Genomic DNA, 18,868 nt, shown 5'->3' on the forward strand with positions numbered 1-18,868 from the left:
GTGTGTGTGTGTGTGTGTGTGTGTGTGTGTGTGTGTGTGTGTGTGTGTGTGTGTGTGTGTGTGTGTGTGTGTGTGTGTGTGTGTCTTATGGACATGTACTTGGAAGCCATTACTTTGGCTAAAAAATTTAAATAGTCAAGTTGTAAATATTTATCACATGTGCTTTTTTTCTTTCTTTTTTTTTTTTTCTTTTTTTGTCTTTTCTCCAATTCTTAAAACATTGTTTAACAAACTCTGAAGGCAATGTCAACATCAATTAGATTATATCATTGAGGAAATTGTAAGTAGGCTGTTTTGCTTTCATCATGAAATGTCTGTTTTGTTTTTTTTTCTGAAGTCTGTTCAACACAATGTAAAAATGAGAGCCAGTGACAATACACATTTAAAAAATTCTAACTGTGTCCATTTGTTTTTTATCCGATAATGTGCATCTTTTGCTCATAGGAGTTCAAATCATATATTCCCATACATAACACTACAGTCATGATGCTAATCAAGTACTTATTAGACATGCTAGTCACCACATCAAAATAAGTTTTTTACAGCACAACAAAATATTAAAACAATGATTTCAAATGTATTTTAAAGTAAAACTTTTAATTTCACATTATTACAAAGTGCACCTTTTAAAAGTGTACTCTCTTTAAGAACACTTATTTTTAAGTACACTACAAGTACAGTTAAGCACACTAAACTAAACTTGGTTGTTTTACTCATTATCTTAAGAGAAAATACATAAGTTAAGAAAATGTACAAATTGTGTAATGCCTAATTATACCCCTTCTGTTGACTTTGATGAAATTAACCTCTTATTTACTTTTAAATTCTTTTAATAAACAACATTTAATCAAAAAAAAATAAAAAAAAATTGTCAGTAAGTATGTTTTAAGCAGGCCTGCAGATTTAATGGTTCACATTCAGTAATAACTCTGAAACTGGGCATGGCAATAGTAGTCTTGGGACAGCTATGTTTTTTAATAGAGAAGTAAACACACCCTTGTTCACAGCTTCCGCCCATTTTCTCTTTTACGCCCACCTGAAACGCAGGTCTGTGCATCCCCTGAAGTACTTCCAGACCTCAGCTGAGGCCTCATCACATTTTAAATGTTTCAAATTGTTTGAGCTGTAATCACGGCCAATCAAACGAGGGAGCCGATCTGGAGAGAGGCACAGATTACTGTTAATATCACAGATAGACAGAGGGTGCCTCAAAAGAAAGGTATTTAGACAGGGAATTGGTCTAAACCATCCGTCCAACCACCAAATTGACCTAAACCATCGCCATTCCAACGTCCCTGTTCCGGCAGCATTAAAGAAAGGGCCACAACTCCCTGTTCCCAGGTGCGCAACTGATCAGATGTCTAGTGATACATATCGACAAGGACAGATCCAAAGAGGAAGTGAGATCATTGTTGAAATGCAGTAGAGCATTGAGGTATCAAAGTTTAATCTTCCCTTAGAAGCAGAAGCACAGAGATAAGTTCTTGAAGACGAGGATGGTGTCAGAGGTGGGGTCAAGGATTTTAGTGATAGTGGGGGTGGAGAAATGAAATAAGGGTTGTAAAGCAGCTGGAATACATGTGTCTAACACTGACACATGTGGCATTTGACTTTCAGTGTGAAGTTCAAAAGAATTTTATAATGACGCAGCTGCTTAAGGATGTGTACATGAAAGAGTGTGTGTGGGTGCTTTGCGGAGGAGGATAATAGATTTCCATTGTTCTTAAAAACCTATTGACTCCTTAAAAAAAAATTGAATTATTTAGAAATGTCATGTCGGGTGGTTTCATGCTGTGTTAATTTACTTCAGCCATACTATATTTATTAAAATATCAATTAAGTGTTCATTTATTATGATCAAGTTCACTTAAAGAAGGAAACAAGAACGTGTACCGAACGTAGCCATTTAGTAGACACAATTACAGTAGATTTATTTCTGGCTTTCCGTTTGTGGGAATCAAATAAGCATCCTTCAGATTAGGAGCTCCTAACTACACCACTCTACACTTTTATGTGGCTAATTTTGGGTTGCAAGATATCTACAATGTTAAAATAATAATAAATAAATAAACATCCACCTATTTTAAAATGGAAGTTGCTGCCTTAAATTTGTCATTTGCACTTAAATTATATTAAACTGACTTAAGTTGAATCTCATTTCGATGTAGACATTCTATTAACTTTAAAGGGTTAGTTCAACCAAAAATGAAAATTCTTTCATTAATTCCTCACCCTCATGTGGTTCCAGACCCATAAGACCTTCGGTCTAAGACCTAAGATCTTCGGAACACAAATTAAGATATTTTTGATAAAATCCGATGGCTCAGTGAGGCCCGCATTGCCAGCAAGACAATTAACACTTTCAGTGCCTAGAAAGCTACTAAAGACGTATTTAAAACAGTTCATGTGACTACAGTGGTTCAACCTTAATGTTATGAAGCGACGAGAATACTTTTTGTGTGCCAAAAAGACTAAATAACAACTTTATTCAACAATGTCTAGTGATGAGCGATTTCAAAACACTGCTTCATGAAGCTTTGCAGCTTTACAAATCTTTTGTTTCGAATCAGTGGTTCAGAACGTGAATCAAACTGTCAAAGTCACGTGATTTAAGTAAACGAGGCTTTGTTACGTCATAAGTGTTTCGAAATTTCAACGGTTCACCAATGGGGGGCGTGATTTTGGCAATTTGATACACACTCCGAACCACTGATTTTAAATAAAAGATTCGTAACTATAAGTAACTTTGCAAGTACATGTCAACTTATTCTCTTGAACCCTGATACTCTAATGAGAGTTAGTTGCATAGTTACTAATATATTGTCTAAAGTGGACTATCAAAGTAAAGTGTGACCTAACTATTTTGTTAATTTCAGTAAGAGGGTATTTAATAAAACCAACAACAATATTTCATTTTTTAAAAATATTTTGGGTGTATATTATGTAGGTTTGGACACAATCCAGAATTTAAAACAAAAGGAAAATTTTTCCACTTAAAGTCATTTCAGCAGTCTAGTATGAATTACAAAAAAACAAAAAAAAAGAAAGAATTTTATTTTATTACAAAGAACTCCTTCTGAGAAAGAAAAATAACCAGATTTGATTAAAAGAAATGGACCATTTAATGCGTTTAATGCATTATTTTGTAAGAGTCAGTCCAAATGTTGTGATTCACTAGCTTTAGCCCTTGTGTGAAATAAGGATCTTACATAAGCAGTTCCGCACATGTGCAAAACTCTGTAAGCCATTATAAAGCACATTAGAGCTCACGGAGGGCAGTCATTTAGACAATAATGCACTTAATAGTTAAAGCAAAATACCTTGTGAAATTGGAAAGGGGCATGTTAGGTCTAGCAGTGTGAACCATTTGTGTCTAACACACTGCTGTCTGTCTGTCTGGAGCAGCACCTGCCTAACAGGCCGTGCTCTCCAGGGCCAGGGGTCACCTGCCAGGAGGCCTAGGACTAAGGTCAAAGGTCATATCTCAAACGGGCATGTGTGATTGAGAACACAGCTGGACTAATCAGGGCAGGTGTTTGTCCTTTTTTACCCTTCATCTTGAGCTACTTATCAGAATGGAATACTAAAGCACTGCTTACTGTTTACTGCAAGTATACAGCCTGCCATAAAATTGGAAGTCTCTGTGCTCACCAAAGCTGCATTTATTTCATCAAAATTTATTTCAACTCATCAAAACAAAGTATTATTGCAAAATAATATTACAATTTAAAATAATTGTTTTCTGTTTTAAAAAATGTATTCCGGTGATGACAAAGCTGAATATTTAGCAACATTACGCCAGTCTTCAGTGTCACAGTGTCCCACAGAAATCATTCAAATATGCTGGTTTGCTGCTCAAGAAACATTTATTATATCATTGCTATTATTATCAATGTTGAAACTGTTGTTTTTGCTGCAATTTGTGGTAAATGTTTTAAAAAGAGAGAAAGAAATTAATACTTTTATTCATCAGGGATGCATTAAAATTGATCAAAAGTGACAGTGAAGAGAAGACATCTATAATGCTTAATATAATTCTTCAATAAATACATTTAATAAATGCAAAAACTTTCTATTCATCAAAGAATTTTGATGAAAGTATCACCATTTTCACACAACTGCTTTTGTAAAAGCATTTTCATTCTTCAGAGTCCAATCAAATGATAAGTCTAGGGAGAAATAAGAAATATTTGGAGATATTACTTCTTGTTCATTCATCAGACTGGAAATGGAAGGGCAAGTTGAACATCATTTGAATAAACATTTATCCTAAGTATTAAACCTTTGCACTTGAAGGGTTAATTCACCCAAAAATGAAATTTCTGTCATTCTGTCGTTCCAAACCTGTAAGAACACAAATTATGACATTTTTGTTCAGATTAGGAGCTCCTAACTACACCACTCTACACTTTTATGTGGCTAATTTTGGGTTGCAAGATATCTACAATGTTAAAATAATAAATAAATAAACATCCACCTATTTTAAAACAGAAGTTGCTGCCTTAAATTTGTCATTTGCACTTAAATTATATTAAACTGACTTAAGTTGAATCTCATTTCGATGTAGACATTCTATTAACTTTAAAGGGTTAGTTCAACCAAAAATGAAAATTCTTTCATTAATTCCTCACCCTCATGTGGTTCCAGACCCATAAGACCTTCGGTCTAAGACCTAAGATCTTCGGAACACAAATTAAGATATTTTTGATAAAATCCGATGGCTCAGTGAGGCCCGCATTGCCAGCAAGACAATTAACACTTTCAGTGCCTAGAAAGCTACTAAAGACGTATTTAAAACAGTTCATGTGACTACAGTGGTTCAACCTTAATGTTATGAAGCGACGAGAATACTTTTTGTGTGCCAAAAAGACTAAATAACAACTTTATTCAACAATGTCTAGTGATGAGCGATTTCAAAACACTGCTTCATGAAGCTTTGCAGCTTTACAAATCTTTTGTTTCGAATCAGTGGTTCAGAACGTGAATCAAACTGTCAAAGTCACGTGATTTAAGTAAACGAGGCTTTGTTACGTCATAAGTGTTTCGAAATTTCAACGGTTCACCAATGGGGGGCGTGATTTTGGCAATTTGATACACACTCCGAACCACTGATTTTAAATAAAAGATTCGTAACTATAAGTAACTTTGAAAGTACATGTCAACTTATTCTCTTGAACCCTGATACTCTAATGAGAGTTAGTTGCATAGTTACTAATATATTGTCTAAAGTGGACTATCAAAGTAAAGTGTGACCTAACTATTTTGTTAATTTCAGTAGAGGGTATTTAATAAAACCAACAACAAATCAAAAATTTGTGAAAATTTGTGTATGGTATATAAGAAATTATCTGTTTGTGATGGAGAGCTAATTTAAAACATTTAATAAAAACTCATTTGGCATTTATACTCCTTTGGATTCAGTTTTGGAACATCTGTGGACTGGAAGAAACTGTATTCGGATTGTTTCTAAATTCACCATTTACTGCAATTGATGAACAATTCCACCAGCACTGCCAGTTTGGAAAGTATGGAAAAAGTTTCCAGCTTATGAATTTCAGTAATTTCTGTTTAAAAAAACAAAAAAGGACTGGTTTTAGGCCAGACGTTTTTGATCACATAATCCACTCTCTTTGCAAGTCATTAACCTTAGACCTGCTTCATTCTAAATACAATAGTACTGCTACAAATTTATAAAGACACACATAAATGCTTTGGGATTAGTTCTTATGTTAAAGACCATAAACAAGAAAAGCAAATTAATGTAATGCACATTATGGTCTATTAAAATGGAACAACAGCAACTTTACTGTAGTTCTTTGGCAGTATTTATAGACGGGCAAGTCATTCTGTGTGAACGTGGGCCCCCTGTTGGGAGACAATTGAAAAAACATGCGTCCAATTTTACTTCTGGCCCCTGATAGGAGAAGTGACATTATGCTTAAGTATCCACTTTTTCAAAACCCCTTGAAATAAAATCAGCGAGGCAGTTAAATTTGAATTTCAAGAAATCTAAGCACAGTGAAACACGAGAGCAGCCAAATGACGTCGTCACTACGCTAACAGCAGCGAGTCACATGCTTTACCTGGAACTCAGCACCCCTGAGGGCACACAGAGGGCACTTTGACTTTATAGTGTTTTTACCCACTTTTATTGTCGTGCTGTTTCTGCCCACTTGTGATGTGGTCTGTGCGCAGGAATGCCTCTTCACCTCTGTTCATTATCCCACTGTGTTTGGCCTCCCCTTTTTATTCTCTTGGATTGGCTGCACATATGAAGTACCCTGGGAATTCTTTGCCTCCCAATTGGCTTCACTTACTCAGTGCATATGAAGTGTACAATAAATCATGTTCTAAAGCCTTAATGAGTAGGTAAATCTGGCTACAGCTGAAGCACCCCACATGTTCAACTCCAATTGGTTTGTTCTAGTATTTTTATTGATTTATTTATTTTGAGGAAAAGATAAATGTGTGATGTGTAGAAGTCTAGATTAAGATAAATTACTGATGCATCACAACACATTGAAGCATATGGGAATTTTAACTTTTACATATGCTAATTCACACATTTGAAACGTGTTCGGGGTGCGTCTGTGCATCTTTTATTATACAAAGTGTCTTGAACTTGCTTCATGTTACTCCTCTTTATTATTAAGATTTACTAATTCTTTATATAATATATTAAATAGCTAAATCTATACATTCAATAAAAACCTGTTAATAAAAACGCCATTTCAGCATCGCTTTTATCAAATCCCTCGGTTCTCACTATCTCTGAAAAGCTAAGCCAGTGTTGATTCTGGTTTTATTATGAGCTCTGTCGCTCTGTTCTGCATTTTTTTTTTTTTTTTTTTTAGGGGTGATTCCCTTTAGGTTAGAGATTTAGCTGATTTAGCCACTCCCACACCAGACACATGTCAAAGTAGCCTAAGCAACTTTTCTCTATTTCTGGATATGAGACACACAGGGGTGAGTAATGTATGTATGCAATTTCCTGTGAAAACCATGTAAAAAAAAAAACAGGTCTAAAATAAAAACACTTATAATAGGCTTACCATATTGAATAAGGGTTAGACAAAACATGTATTGGAAGGATTGATGTCTTCAATAAATATTACAATTTTGCTTTTTATACACAGTTTATAGGTAGTTTGGGGTGTCCAAACTACTGGGGTGTGAATTTTAAGCGGCCCGCAGCTTGTCTATTAAAATATATTATGTGTGTCCCGCCATACATAATATATAAATCGTGCAGTTTCGCAGTATCAACACAAGGCGGCAGTACTAGATTTTAGGCAAAGGAAACATTAACGCACCAAAAGCGGAACGAAACAGCGCTACTTGTGCGACTCACGAGCTTACAAATGTGTTTACTTGCTGAGTGTCTCGATCACACGACCACTAAACAGCCAGCGAGAAGTGTTCGGCGTAGAGGTCTCAGGTACAAGCTGCAAATCTCTCTGTGATTTAATTCAGTTTAAAGCCCATTGAAACAGCGCTGACTTAATCAACAACACTAATGTGCAAATCAGGAGAAACATTGAACCGATCCAGTTAGAATATTTTTCAACCAATTCGCCAACATTTATCATGGATTTACTGTGGTAACACTAACTGTAACCGTGGTATATTGTCAGGAATGTAGGTTGATATCTGATTTTATTTCATTTTTAATGTAGACTTAAATGCCAGTAAGGCCATATTACAGACTGTTTTTGTCATAAACTTGCAGTTTTGTGCATTCGTATTTATATTAAATGTGTTTATAGACCAAATACCTGAAAGCCATTCTAGATATAGAAACAATATTTTTTACTTTTTACCATGTAGTGAAGTGCCATGTGTGGTTTTACCTGTGGTGATCTAATTAGAGTAACGTTACTTTTAATTTAAATAAGAATAGAGTTCTAACTCCGTTATAATATTTAAATTTCACCCTTTAAAAACTGGGTTAAGTTTTATAGATATTGTTTGTGTATTAAAGGGTTAGTTCACCCAAAATGAAAATTCTGTAATTTATTACTCGCCCTCATGCCGTTCCACACCCGTAAGACCTTCGTTCATCTTCGGAACACAAATTAAGATATTTTTGTTGAAATCCGATGGCTCCGTGAGGCCTGCATATGGAACAATGACATTTCCTCTCTCTCAAGATCCATAAAGGTACTAAAAACATATTTAAATCAGTTCATGTGAGTACAGTGGTTCAATATTAATATTATAAAGTGACAAGAAAAATTTTGGTGCGGCAAAAAAAAACAAAATAACGACTTATTTAGTGATGGCCGATTTCAAAACACTGCTTCATGAAGCATCGGAGCATAAATGTGATTCGACACTGATTGTGTGTCGAATCTGCTGTTCGGAGCGCCAAAGTCACGTGATTTCAGCCGTTGGCAGTTTTACACGCGATCCGAATCATGATTCGACACACTGATTCATTATGCTCCGATGCTTCATGAAGCAGTGTTTTGAAATCGGCCATCAGTAAATAAGTCGTTATTTCGTTTTTTTTGGCGCACCAAAAATATTCTCGTCACTTTATAATATTAATATTGAACCACTGTACTCGCATGAACCGATTTAAATATGTTTTTAGTACCTTTATGGATCTTGAGAGAGGAAGTGTCATTGTCTATGCAGGCCTCACGGGGCCATCGGATTTCAACTAAAATATTTTAATTTGTGTTCCGAAGATTAACGAAGGTCTTACGGGTGTGGAACGGCATGAGGGCGAGTAATAAATGACAGAATTTTCATTTTTGGGTGAACTAACCCTTTAAATTTGCATCTGTTTCCTATCTTAAACTACTCTACTGTCAGCTCAAGCTTTTGACAAATCTGTTGTTTTCAAGAAACCATGTTTAATATTTAATATTTAATATTTTAATATTTTAATATTTAATATTATAAAATAGAAAAGGAACTGGCCCTCAGATGAGTCCCCTTTTAAAAAAGTTTGGACACCCCTGGTTTACAGTAAACGCAATATCTTTGATAGATACAAAGACTAAATTGAGTACATTCATTAATAATATCATTTAAACTGCTGCATCACAGTTACAACACATACAGTACAGCAAAGGCTACAGAACTAATATCCATGTGATGTGTGCAAAAATACCAGAAAGGGACAGATTATGGCAGTGTTGTTCATAAGTAAATTCCACCCACAGGAATTACATTAGCATTGCATAACTTAAGATAATAAGTTAATCTGCCTATAACAGCAGCACATTAAAAATTGAGAGATGAGTCAAAATGCTGCTGATGACAGCACTTATTTTAAATCTGGAACATTCATTTGGCAATCTTGTTTTGCACTTCAACAGTGCAAAAATGTAATTTCTTAACAGTTAAATGAAAACTTCAACTATGAAACTTTTCCATACATTGCAAATGAAGCGAAGCGGTTCAAGCGCTCACACATGAACTGAACTGAACTACAAAGGTTGTGAATTGTTGCATGTTCTTGTGAAATGCATGAGACCTTGACGCACTCACTCATAGACACACAATAATACATATGCGCTAATCGTACAGCTCTACTTACTGACTGCATTGCAGTGGTTGAAGCAACTATGGTGGTCCTCCGCACTAAGCATTATGAGCCAACTTTTGACAATATCTCACATTCACATCCCCACAAAGCAGTCCAAAGTCTGACACTGCAAAAATGCTTCTATTATATATTATTTTAATATATAATAATGCATAGACAACTAATATAGTTTGTCTGGCCAAACTAAACTATACAATTACATAAAGCTCCCTGCATGCATTGCAAATGATGTGGTTATAGTGTTACAAACCTTTTTGCTTTGCTTTTAGTGACTGCCAGTATATGTATACTGTAGTTGTTGTTTTATGTCATGAGGTCAGTTATTTGTTGTGTGGTGTGATGCAAGCTCTTCTTTTCACTTAATGGTTGTTGTCACCATTATTGAAATTAAGTATTTATGTCTATGTACGTTTTGACAAAACTGAATTAAATGTAATGTAATATTGATAAAACACCAGATGTATGAATCAAATATTTTCTAAGGGAAAATATACCTTTATGCTGGCCAAGTCAAAAGGCCCAGAGCTCCATGAGCAGTGAAGGTTCATTGCTGCAATTCCATCAGACCCAGCTCAAATTCACCAGTCCGGTGTGACTTCATTGCGGCTCTCAGGGGTCCCAGAGACGGTGGTGTGAGTCCTGGTAGGTGTAGGGGTGTGAGAGATGGTTCAACGTAGAAGGAAAGGGGGAGGAAAAAGAGAAACCGTGGGAATGGGTGGGGTGACAGGGGTTTCAGAGACAATTTGGGATAGATGGGTGCCATTCTGCAGAACGCCGGTCTCCAATGGTGCTATTGAACAGTGAGGTGTAATTTCATGGATGAAGTCAAGACATACACAAGAAGTGCCAGGGAACAGTGAGGAAATTTTTGAGCCACTGTCAGCCATTTCTGAGCCGAGCTGTTGGCATCCATAACCTGACTGTTACACACCGGTAAGCGATATGTCATTTTGTTATTGAAGAGAATTTGTCAGCACAAATACTTCATTGACATATTTGTTGGGATAAAAACATCAACTCTGTATGTTATAAAATACAGTGACATTAGACATTTGAATAGTTTGAAACTCATGTTAAACTGTAAGTAAAGCAAAGATTACTGGAATACATTTTACAAGAAAATACTATTTCAGTCATTCTAAAGTGTTTCACATTTAATTCAAAGCTTTAATTGCCTATTTGTGATATTTACTAGCAATTCATGTCACACGTTGAGCATGAATGAACCTCAAAGTCATTCAATAAATCTTGCGTTATATTTCAGCAGTCTAAATAACCACTTGAGCAACTTTGACAGTTAATTTTCCCTTCATAAAGCAATTCAAGAAGCTGTAAAATTGTTTTTTTTAAAATACATTTTCACCCCCTTCATTTTAGGTGGTGAGATACATTCAAGGCCAATGGTTTTTAAAGAGGTTAGTGCATATCATGAACTCATTAATTTATAATAATGATTAATAAGAAAAATTCCTTTATAATCTGTAAACAAATTAGTTGTATTGTTGGGTATAGATACACTTTATAAACCTGGGTATGTATAGTTTGAACACCATATGAACACAACCAAGAATGCTTTATATGTGATTGCCCTGTTGAATCAATAAACCACATTCTTGCACTCAGAATCAGCTGACCGTTCCGCTGCTGACCTCCATCGTGGCGGCAGTGCTTGGCTCCCTCCAAATAGGATACCACACAGGCAACATCAATGCCCCTGCCAGAGTGAGTAAAGTTGACTTTGGGGGCCAGGTGCTGGTTAGCATGGTTTCTCAGTTTACATACAAACTTCTCGGGGTCCTCATAAAACACTGAATAAACTTTACCAAGTCACAGAATATTTCTCTTCAGCCAGCGTTGGATTTGGAAAGCTCTGTATTTGAGCACCAGTAGCTATGATGTCTAGCTTGTGTTGATTTATCGTCTGTGTGTGGATATAGTCCAGTTCCCTCCGGTCGGTTTTTCATTATGAAAACATTGGGACAGGTCTCAAGATATTAGTCATGTCTTTCAAGCAAGTGAAATGCACTTTCAGAGTAAAGTATTAAAATTACAGGCTGCTCTGAGTTTTTGTCCATGTTAACATTACGTATGCTGTTTGTTTGTTGATGCATTATGTAGTGTCTGAAATGAAAGTATTGACTCGTTTAATAATTACTCAGACCCATTAAAGACTGAAATGCTATGAATATTTTTGAAAGCCAACTGATTATATTTAGTGTGTTCATGCAGAAAGATTGTCAGACTATATTATGTATTGCATAGCCTACAGTATATATCATGAAATTACATGTGTAAGCACGTAGCAAGGTGTGGTATATGATTAACATCTGTTGGTTTTTTTTCACTGAGGTCATTGAAGAGTTTTTCAACACAACATGGAGATCCAGACACAATCAGTCGATACCAGAACACAGTCTCACATTCATGTGGTCCCTTTCTGTTAGTATTAAGGACTTTGGAGCACTGCTTGGTTCACTGGGGGTCAAAGGTCTTGCTGACACTTTTGGGAGGTGAGAAATCTTACTTTTCAAAAATCTTCTCATTGATTGAAATACTGAAGAGATATAGTATTAGGGTTAGTAATGATAATTATTAATTAACAATTAGGATTCATTGTTAATCCACTAGGGGGATGCTGTGGTTAAAGGATTAGTTCACTTTCAAATGAAAATTTCCTGATAATTTACTCACCCATATGTCATCCAAGATGTTCATGTATTTCTTTCTTTCTTCAATCGAAAAGAAATTAAGCTTTTTGATGAAAACATTCCAGGATTTTTCTCCATATATTGGACTTCAATGGACCCCAAACGGTTGAAGGTCAAAATTAGTTTCAGTGCAGCTTAGTTTGAACTAAATTGTCATATACAATATGCTTGTGCAAGTCAAACTTTGACCTATGGAGGGCAGTAATACATTAAGCAGTGTCTACGCTGCCGGAATTCTAATAGAGAAGAAGAAGAAGAGAACTAGTTCAAGATGAGCATTTATGGTTAAAACATATATAATTTTTTATTTTTTAATTTTATTTTTAGAAAATGAGCAATGGTTTCTCTAGATAAGGCCCTTATTCCTTGTCTGGGATCGTGTAGAACGCTTTGAAGCTGCACTGAAACTGTAATTTTGACCTTTAACTATTTGGGATCCACTGAAGTCCACTATATGGAGAAAAATCCTGAAATATTTTCATTAAAAACCTTAATTTCTTTTCGACTGAAGAAAGGATATGGACATCTTAGATGACATGGGGGTGAGTAAATTATCATGAAATTTTCATTTGAAAGTGAACTAATCCTTTAACAAATATAGGTTTTTCAGTGGCAATCCATCCATCCATCCATCCATCCATCCATTTCAATGGTCAATTCATACAATATTACCCCCAAACCTTGTAATAATAATTATTCATCATTACTAACCCTAATGCTATAACTAGTTAAAAATAACTCACTTTTTGTACTTTTTGCTCTTGGTTACACTTTATTTCAATACTCCACTTTAGACATTTAACTTACTATAAATAAGTTTGCAATTACATGTCAGATAACTCTGATTAATTTGCAGCTACGTGGTATCGAACTCATTAGAGTATTAGTAGATTGTTAGCATTAGGGTTACTACAGTAGTCAACATTTGAAGTGGATCAAAAAAAGTTAATCAAAGTTGTCCTAAGAACTCAGTTGTCCTAAGAATAAGGTTCTAGGACAACTTTGATGAAAGGTTTTGATCCACTTCAAATGTTGACTAGTGTAGAATAAGTTGACATGTACATGCAAATTTATAGTAAGTAGAATGTCTGTTGGGGAAGCTTAAAAATAAAGTATTAGCTGATATTAAGCAAACAGTCTACTAATACTCTAATGACTTGTAGTTGATGCATACCTGCAAATGTACTTGTAGTTAGTAGAATGTCTGAAGTGGACTATCAAAATAAAGTGTTACCAAACTTTTAAAAAAAACATCTCTCTATTTTTGTTCCATTACCCAAATGAAATTCAGAGCTTGATAAGGTCAATACAAGTGAACACTTGAAATAGCTAAGTGATATAGGTACTGATTAAGAGAAATTATATTATTGATAGAAAGAAAGCATAGTATTAATTTGGAGAATAGCACCTTTTCCTAAATGTGGCCCACCCACAGTATGTACAGTATGTGAGTGCTATTTTGAAATAATTCTATCAATACATTTCCTTGTAGGCGTAATGCCATTCTGATAGTAAATGCCTTATCAGTGGTGGGTGCCTCCCTGATGTTCATGAGCAAAGCCACAGCATCATTTGAAGTGCTTATCGTGGGTCGGCTGATCTTTGGTTTGTTCTGTGGCCTGGTGATGAGCCTGAACCCGCTGTACATTCAGGGTGTCTCACCCACAAACCTCCGCGGTGCCTTTGCAACTCTGAACCAGGTCTCCTTTGCCTCAGGCATTCTGCTGGGCATGGTGAGACACACCTGCTCCCATTCTATTTCCAGCTTTGCCCTTAAAAGTTACATGAATTGTAAATAACTGAGGCCTGGATCTCATCATTGCAAGCCTGATGGTTTGTTGTGTGCATGTCTTAGGTGGTGGGCTTGGAAACGGTATTGGGTACAGAGAAATATTGGTCCCTGATGTTGTCTCTGTCCCTTATTCCTGCAACGCTCCAATATATGAGCCTTCCATTTTGCCCTGAGAGCCCCCGCTACCTCTTCATCAACAGGGGCAAAGAAAAAGAAGCAGAGGCAGGTGAGTTAATGGCAAATCTGGTGGAACAGAAGCAAACATGTTGAACTTATTGTGAAGAGAAGTTCGATCCAGCATCTTACTTTTTATTGTCAGCCCTGAGGAGACTTCGGGGAAATCCAGAGATGGTGATGAAAGAAATGGAGGAGATGAGAGAGGAAGCTGCCCATAGTGAAACAGGAGTGACTGTGAGAGAATTCCTCAGGAAGCGACGCTATAGGCAGCCAATAATACTTGTGCTTATCATAAACTTGGGCAGCCAGTTATCTGGATTCAATGCGGTTAGTTTTCCAATTGAAAAATTGTTCCTTTGCCTGAATCTCCATCATTGCAATATCTGTTTTAAACATGATTGTACACTAAAATACAACTTGTTTTTCTAGGCTATATTATGAGTTATGATTTATGATATATGTAAAGGTTTTACGCCTCTTTCCATAGTCTAATGATGACAGCAAATTCAATAGATTGGATTGAAACTATTTCATTCTTAGTCATAGTTAAATGCAAGGCTTGATTTACACACTATTTTTGTATATGATTTATTGACACCTTTTGAGTATTAGCAAAAATTACCTTGTAATTTAGCATTTATTTTTGTTGCCCATTTTGTCCCATGTCTCTATAACAAGATAATAATAATAATAAATTCCATATTGTAGCTAATTTCAGTGCCAGTTGCACTAAAGTTCTTTTAATCAAGAATCTGATTTCAAATTAGAACAAGCTAAATGTGCTTATAATGTTTTCTCATACCATTCCAGGTTTCCAAAGGTAAATAGTCTGTAAGGATCCTCCAAGCTCAGTAAAATTGCCCAGAATAACTCTTTCAAATGTCTCTTACTCTTCTTCTAGATCATAAATTATTCTACAAAAATGTTTGCCCAGTCCAATTTTGATGAAGCCAAATATCTGACACTAGGGGTGGGGGCCGTCAATGTGGCATTCACCATAGTAGCAGTGAGTATTTATCACATGATTTATTACATGATGTAATTTCAGTCTGCTGTTATTGGCGATTACTGTCATTTGTTCAAAGAATTGTGCACTAAGCAGTCGTTTTTATTTATTTATTTGTTTTGTTTTTTTATGTGTTTTATAGAGTGCCCCAGGGATGACGTGTTTTTGTAGGCCAACCCGGAAGTTAGCGTCCCTCGACTGAAAGCCTATTCATTTTTCCCATAGACTTTTGGAAAATCGCAGAAAATAAGCTCTGTGTTTAACAAAGGGTTATGACACTTACACGTTTTGTCTATCAAGATAATCTTTACAAGTTAACACAACATTTATAGTTTTTGAAGCCTAAATAAAGTCGTCAGATATAAAAGGCTAACAGTAGGCTATAAACGAACTACAGCACACCATGGTCGCGGATCAGCGTCGTCACCACTAAGCGTCCTCAAACTTTATTTAGAAAACAACACTATTTAAAAACATGCTCGCTGATTATGATCTGCGCTGTGTATGAATACTTATCCACTTTTTCATGAGAAATGCTGTACAAATGTCTCGTTTTTAATGATGATGTCTAAAGTTCCCGCCAAAGGAAGTCGTCCCTTTTAGCAATTTGTTAGCAACCGCCGATTTGAAGACACAGTTAAAGTTTAAAAAATCACAAGTGGGTTATAACTGGTGTGTTTTATGTCATAGATCAAAACGTGAAAGTATTTAGAGGCTTTGTTAACCACAGACCTTATTTCAGGCGATTTACCAAAAACCCATTCAAAAAACCCATTGACTTTACGGCGTTGGAACCGGAAGTCCTAAAATGCTAACTCGCTTCCGGGTTTTGCCTACAAAAACGCGTCATCCCTGGGGCACTCTATTGGCCTATATAGTTTAGCTGTTCTTTTTTCTCTTTTTTTTTTCAAGATAAAAAAAGTGGAGTAATAGGAGGGTTGAGAAGAAGTGAGAAGTGAGGAGACCCGCTTTTTGTAGAATAAAACTACTTCTAGGCATCTGATATGGCTGTAATCTTTATCTCATGTCAAGTCATATTTATTTATATAGGGCTTAATACAATACATATAATTTTACAGCAGCTTCACAAAACTCATCTGTTATGCAACTAATGAGCTGTACAGCAGCTCTACAGAAGTGTCATTATTCAGCTCAATTTAGTTCTGTGTTTCAATTCAGTTAAAACACTGTCAGCATAAGCATTTTATTCAGTTCAAGTCGGTTCAATGTTGATTCAATTCAGTTCAATAACAGTGTCAGTGTTGCAAAGTTTATTATCCAACTCAATTAATTTAAAATTTTGTTCTCATAATAGTGTCAGTATAGTTAATTTAAAAATATGATGGACGAATGATGATGATGATGACGAAATATGAGATTTAGAGGATCTTAAAATGCAGTGTGAACTTAACAAAAACAAGAGTATATTCCAACAGAACAATAATCCAGCATAAGAGAAAGGAAACATGACAGCATGAATGACCACAAACAACACCAGATAAAGAATTATTGAATTAAAGGCAATAAATGCACAGAGAAATAATTAACTAATGAGGGACTGGTGTGAGAAATCAATCAAACAATGAATAATCATGACAACCAAAGAGAAGCGGGAACATAGAAATAAAGAAAACAGGAAACAAATAGAAACAAACTAAAAGTCTTTGAAAATGAAACCAAAACATTGACATGAAACCAAAGCATATCATGATATTGACTGAATATTAATTGTCTTTTAAATCATTACATGAAAGTGCTTTTCAGTTCTTTAAAAAAAATTGTGGAAAAAGTTTATTTGAGCCCTTGAATAGACTTTAAAGGTAAGATATTTTAAATAAAAGTTTTTTTTTTTTTCTTTTCTGCAAAGTTCTTTTTGGTGGAGAGAGCGGGACGCAGGAAGTTGTTGCTCGCTGGATTTCTGTCACTAGTGCTCTGCAACTTACTTATGACCATCACATATTCCATACTGGTGAGATTGAGGATCCATCTTGTTTCCATACTCCAGAAATTAGATCAAAATTCTTGACTTTTGCTCATCTCTACCCCTTCTCTTTTCTCTATCCGCAGACCATAATTCCAGACATCCGTAATATTCAAGTGCTGGTGGTTTTCTTCCTGATCTCAGCTTATGAAGTGGGGCCTGGACCAATCTCTTGGTTCATTGCCGCAGAGCTTTTTGACCAGTCGGCCCGTCCCATTGCCATGGCCTTCACTAGTATGCTTAACTGGGGAGGGAAGTTTTTACTAGCACTGCTCTTTCCACCTCTGCTGGTATGTGCATCTCTTATTTTCAGCCACATATAGAATAAGATCTGTATTTGACATAAACAGTAGTTTACTTTAACAGCTGAGCCTTGTTTGCAGAAAATTTGTGGAGCCTACGTCTACCTCCTCTTCATGTGTATGGCCTTGCTCGCCTTCACTTACACCATGTTTCGTCTTCCTGAGACCAAGGGACGCACTTTTGATGACATTGCGGCTGAGTTCCGTGGGGCCGAGGAAATTCCACTACATAACAAGACCACATTTAACACGTTTAGCTGATCACTTTCAGCTTTGAGGTTATCGGGACCATTAAACAGTAATCAACTCAAATGCAACTGGTGCGTTTATGCTACATATTAATGAGTATCAAAGTATATTAGGAATTCTGCATAGAATATCTAATCAGAAAATGTTAATCTACAATGTATATTCTAAAACTGGACCACCTTTGTAGACGTTTACAGACAAAACATAACCTTTTATAAGTTTTTATAACACTGTGAAATCTCAAAAGGAGTTTGTGTACTCTTTGTATACTCCAGTCATCTATTCGGTAAGCCAAGATTAAGAAAAAACATTCTACCAAACAAATTGACTGATGATATTGACAGGTATAATAATAGCGAAACTACTTGATAAATCCATGTAAACTGTTTTCACTGTATATGCATTCCCTGAGATATTTGCAATGTGTTTCACAGCAGTCCGTTCTTTTCCATTTAAACACTGATAGATCATGTGAATATGATTGTAAACAAGAAATAAAAAAAAATTCAGCATTTTGTTCAAATATACCAACCACATTGCTCTAATTTGCCTCTTGCATATTTGTCCGTTTCTTTCTTTCTTTCTTCTTAAATTGGAAACATGCAGAGTCCCCACAAACTGAGAAGGTGAATTTCATAACAGCCTTTGTAAAAGAGAATATTGAGGACATGACATTGTGGACATCTTGTGAACTCAAAGAAAAGAAAAGAAAAAACTTGCTTTCTTGTTGCATGTTGTCACAACAAGCTAATTACAAGATTAAGAACAGAGAGAATTTCTTGTTAGCAGAACCCATTAAAAACAAATATTAGAACAAACACACTCTTCACTGTGGAACAATGAAATGCGCTCGAAAGAAGCCACAGAGTTTTACAGCTCAATTAAGTAGACCTGTAAAATATAGCAGCATTTCTTAACAGTCCTTCATAGCCCAATAATGAGAACCGTTTGAAACTGTCAGCTTTCGTGAGGAGATCCCGTCACTTAGATGTGAAGTATGTGCTTGTTATATCTAATTACTTTCTATGAAAATAAGCAGCCAATCACCAGAGATATTTGATGTAAACTGCCAGTTAAACAACACTGATCAAAAA

The 18,868-nt window shown here is 35.6% G+C and overlaps 1 protein-coding gene across 25 annotated transcripts in view; it reads left to right on the forward strand.

Moving 5' to 3' along the window:
* smoc1 (SPARC related modular calcium binding 1) overlaps positions 1–18,447 on the forward strand; it is an 82,588-nt gene extending 64,141 nt beyond the window's left edge. For 10 of the 25 annotated variants that reach the window (XM_067368173.1, XM_067368179.1, XM_067368176.1 and 7 more), the window contains 10 exons: positions 10,937–10,974; positions 11,183–11,281; positions 11,909–12,069; positions 13,760–14,000; positions 14,123–14,285; positions 14,379–14,563; positions 15,138–15,242; positions 17,110–17,211; positions 17,310–17,513; positions 17,590–18,447. In XM_067368173.1, the coding sequence (XP_067224274.1) occupies positions 10,937–10,974; positions 11,183–11,281; positions 11,909–12,069; positions 13,760–14,000; positions 14,123–14,285; positions 14,379–14,563; positions 15,138–15,242; positions 17,110–17,211; positions 17,310–17,513; positions 17,590–17,802 (1,511 nt within the window). In that variant the 3' untranslated portion in view covers positions 17,803–18,447. The remainder of the gene's footprint in view (positions 1–10,936; positions 10,975–11,182; positions 11,282–11,908; positions 12,070–13,759; positions 14,001–14,122; positions 14,286–14,378; positions 14,564–15,137; positions 15,243–17,109; positions 17,212–17,309; positions 17,514–17,589) is intronic. The other 15 variants (XM_067368156.1, XM_067368160.1, XM_067368162.1 and 12 more) reach the window with 7 other exon arrangements.
* Positions 18,448–18,868: the final 421 nt, after the last annotated feature.

This window comes from Chanodichthys erythropterus, chromosome 18 (assembly GCF_024489055.1).
Source record: "Chanodichthys erythropterus isolate Z2021 chromosome 18, ASM2448905v1, whole genome shotgun sequence".
Classification (NCBI taxonomy): domain Eukaryota; kingdom Metazoa; phylum Chordata; class Actinopteri; order Cypriniformes; family Xenocyprididae; genus Chanodichthys; species Chanodichthys erythropterus.